Raw genomic sequence first — 4,132 nt, forward strand, 5'->3', positions numbered from 1 at the left:
TTATGCTAGCACAATTGTTCAATATTCCGTAAATGACTTGTTTGTTTAATCAACACATGTTTATAGAGCTTAGTTAGGCCCTGTTATGGAATATAGGGATTCAGAAGTTAACAACACAAACAAAAGGAAATCCCTGACCTCATGGACCTTACTTTCTAATGAAAAGATACTGCTGTTGATGATGCTGTGAGAAAAACATCATCACAGGGATATCTGAGGGGAGGGAAGCATTTCAGTTAGAAAGAGCAAGTGCAAAGGCCCTGAGACTGAACTATGCCTAGTGTTTTTAAAGAACCAGAGAGGTCCCTATGGCTGGAGCAAAGTGGCCAGGAGCAAGAGGTTAGGTCTGAGAGGTAGCTGGGCCACATCATGTAGCACTTTTAAGCCACTGCAATGACTGTGGCTTTTATCTAAGGTGAATTTGAAATGGGATCATTAAAAAAAGGTTGCTATTCATATCAAAACGCAAATTTGCTTTTAGGGTTTCCAAAAAGTCGTTTTTACCGATATTTAAAGTGTGGATCTAGTAACCTCCTTGATAAAGGCCCTCAGTGTGTTGTTTGATGGAGTCTGTCTTTCACTTTTCCTTGTGTCTAATCCAACGGCCAAGTCAAAATTTAAAAGGACAAAATAATAATAAGAACTAATTATATGTGAACAACGTAGTATGCCTTTATCTACTTATTCTGTTGTACAATTTCAGACGGGAGAGGTGCGACATATTTCTCATCTGAATTTCACTGCCTGGCCAGACCATGCTACACCTTCTCAGCCAGACAACTTGCTCACTTTTATCTCTTACATGAGACACATTCATAGATCAGGCCCAATCACCACACACTGCAGCGCCGGCATTGGACGTTCAGGGACCCTGATATGCATAGATGTGGTTCTAGGATTAATCAGTCAAGATCTTGAAGTGAGTACTCGGAATTTTTTTTATTTATCAGTTTGTATGAATGACAGTTTTCTTACTACATAGAATTGTATTTTAGTAAACGTTCAAAACTGCATAGGCCATAATCAAGAAGAAATAATACTTCAAACTTATATTTATTTTACTGGGTTTTTTGTTATTGTTACCTATAGGTGGGAAATACTTTTGTTATGCAGATTGATGCTAAATAGTCTATCTCTAAACAATTACTCCCAATTTTTAAAATTATTACTAAGTAAACAAAGCTAATAAGAGTATAATCTTACTTAAAACCTAAATTAGTATAAATCACGCTTAGAATGTTAGAATATCTTACTACACATAATATGTAATTAAAAATCATTACCTCTTGAAGAATTTGCTAAAAACAGTTCTGTCTTGCTCTTCACACTCTCATGATAATTTAAGTAGGACAAATGAAATAGTCTGTTTCTCCCTTGGGAAAATAAAAAGATCAGGAATTTTATTCTGAGCAGCAAAATGTAGGAAAAATACTTTGCCTTTTTTTTTTTTTAATGGAGATATTAGAAAGTCAAATTTCAGAGGGAAGAGCATTTCTGTTGGGGATTTTCAAATAGAATAACCTTCCTAATTCTTAAAAAAAATCATAAATAAAATTATCAAATGATGGCAAAGTCAGTTCACCAACTTAATTTTGTCCAGAACAGTTTCTCAAGACTGCTAGAAGGGGAAGGAGATTGGGGTGCAGAAATCTATGTAAGCCACTCCTTAGTGAATCTTTGGGGTTCAAATTCAGTTATCCTTTTTATTTAACATACAGATTCTGTTTCCTTTGGCAGTTTGACATCTCTGATTTAGTGCGATGCATGAGACTACAAAGACATGGAATGGTTCAGACAGAGGTTAGTGTTGGCTGGTGCCTTCTAATGAAGATTTTTGTGAAAATATTTCTAGACTATCTTTTTTAAATGCTGCCTTTTAGTTTAAAAAATGAGGAAATGCAATATCTACAATGAATAGATTACAGAGAATAGGATGGTATATTGGGGGCAAAAATTTGGGGTGGTACAAAATAGCATGTAATTAGTGGCATTCCTTCCTCATTTCCAACGTAAAAAAGAGATAAAAGGTAATCTTCTTGCTACAGAGATTTCCTGAGAGGGAATGGATTCAACAGCATTGACCAGAAGGCAAGAAGGGAGGATGGAGTTGTTTAGCTTGGAGAAGGCACTCTTGGGAAAGTGTTCATTTATCCTCTGTTTTGATCATTTTCATTTCTCTTACCTAAAGTCAAAACATGGGTTAAATCACCCACTGACCTACAGACTTGGGTCCTTCCCAGGGACTGCATTACTTAGAGTGTCTGTCTGCTCTGCATAGTTCCATTATCCTTTTTGTTTGTATTGGGGGAGGGATGTGGAAGCTAGTTTCATATATCTATAAATTCATTTATCTCTACCTCTTGAAGAATATAGAAGTTTATTACTATTTTTAAAATTTAAATTTGCCTACTTTCCCTTCATATACCTTTTTAATTCAAATTAAGTCTCCTAAATATTAAGCTGATTCACAGTCATATTTTTCTAGGTAACAGAAACATACTGATCTGTAAAAGCAGTTCTTTAGACCCAGGAAGTTCACTTGTTTAACAGATGTTTATTAAGTGCCTACTATATGCCAGGCACTTTTCTAGATGCTTGGAACGTATCAATGAATAAGATGAAGATCGCTGATGCAATAACAAAGATCTTCTAGTGGATGGTGATGAGGAAGGCAGACAATAAACCCATTAACTGAGTAGACGATATAGGATCTTTGAAATTGATAAGTGCTTTAGAGGGAAAAAGTAGGGTAAAGAGGATGAGTCATGGAAGGTTGGGGTGCTATTTTAAATAGAGTGGCACCACTGAGGATGTAACCCTTGAGCAAAGATTTGAAGGACGTGAAGCAGGTGGTCACACAGATGTCTGGGGGTGAGAGCCTTTCAGGCAGACAGAGCCACCTGCGAGGAGGTCCAAGGTGAGAGTGGGTCTTGTGTGTTCGAGAATAATCATGGCCAGGGTGTCTGAGGTGGAGGCAGCAGGAGGGGAAGTGCAAGAGGAGGTGACGGGGCCAGGGCCTGGGCTTTCGTCTGAGTGAGATGGGGCCATCGCAGGATTGTCTGTATAAAATGACATGATCTGACTCCCATTTTAAAGGACCACTCTGGCTGCTGTGTTAAAACAAGACCAAACTGAATTAGGAAGGAGGGTGCAGGGTTAGAAGCAGGAGGTTGGTTAGGTAGCAAGCAGTGGTGGCCCAGATTGGAGTGGTGAGTGTGGATGTAGGGAGAAAAGGGCATTATGTGAAGTGTTTGCTAATGGATTGTTTGTGGCATGAGAGAAAGTCAAGGATAAATGTGTGGAAAATGTGGGCAAATTAAAATTCAGGTGGGCAAAAGGAAATAAAAGGGTGACTTGTATTCTTCTTCTTCAGAGTTGTTAACATTTTAGGCAACATTCCGAACATTCTTTAGTGCACAGTGTGTGTGCTCACATGCACACAACTGTTTTAAATGAGATTCAACTGTAGTTATTACTGTTACTTTCCACTTAGTATACTGTAAATTTCTCCCATTTATTTTCAGGCTCATTAATTCCTTGCCAAATAACAGGAAAACTCAGATCCCTGCACTATCAACTTAGTAGAGAGTTAATTTCACTGAAAAAGTTAATTTTCAAAAACACATTGATTTTTGAAATCAAAAATATTCTTTTGTTCCAAAATATTTAAAGACAGTTATTTTGTGTAGTTTCTTGGGTATTAATTTCTTGACATTTCAGAACATCAAGACGAGTTCAATAAGTCTAGAGGAAATTTTGTAGGAAGTTTATTTTTCCATTATAAAAGCAAATCATAAAAATCACCAAAGCACAAAAAAATAGAAGTGGTCCACCCATCAGAGACAACTTCAGTTAGCACTCACCACCCACCCCCAAGGCTTCTTCCCTCCACATTTTGTCAATCTGGTTTCTGTTTCTTATAATTTTTGTGACAGTGCACAATTCTATGTCCTGCTTCTTACATTCAACCCTATGACATAATTTTTCATGTTTTCAAAAGTACTCAAGCATCACTTCCAGTAGTGGTGAAGCTATATATATATATATATATTCAAATTATACATCTAAAGTCTTCTCTCCCTCTCTTTTTTTTTTCCTCTTTTCTTTTTTTTTTGGGGGGGGGGTGCTATAG

The 4,132-nt window shown here is 37.0% G+C and overlaps 1 protein-coding gene across 21 annotated transcripts in view; it reads left to right on the forward strand.

Annotated features, from left to right (window-relative positions):
* The window catches only part of PTPN13 (protein tyrosine phosphatase non-receptor type 13), a 264,276-nt gene that overhangs the window by 229,791 nt on the left and 30,353 nt on the right, over nucleotides 1–4,132 (forward strand). For 19 of the 21 annotated variants that reach the window (XR_016393354.1, XM_022561623.3, XM_089912233.1 and 16 more), the window contains 2 exons: nucleotides 704–919; nucleotides 1,738–1,800. Coding sequence is in view for 20 of the 21 variants with exons in the window: in XM_022561623.3 (XP_022417331.1) it covers nucleotides 704–919; nucleotides 1,738–1,800 (279 nt within the window). In the remaining variant the exon portion in view is untranslated. Of the gene's footprint in view, nucleotides 1–703; nucleotides 920–1,718; nucleotides 1,801–4,132 lie in introns of those variants that run through there. The other 2 variants (XM_089912242.1, XM_089912236.1) reach the window with 2 other exon arrangements.

Source organism: Delphinapterus leucas, chromosome 5 (genome assembly GCF_059928025.1).
Source record: "Delphinapterus leucas isolate spDelLeu-1000000601 "Yukka" chromosome 5, BTC_Dleu_Yukka2, whole genome shotgun sequence".
NCBI lineage: Eukaryota > Metazoa > Chordata > Mammalia > Artiodactyla > Monodontidae > Delphinapterus > Delphinapterus leucas.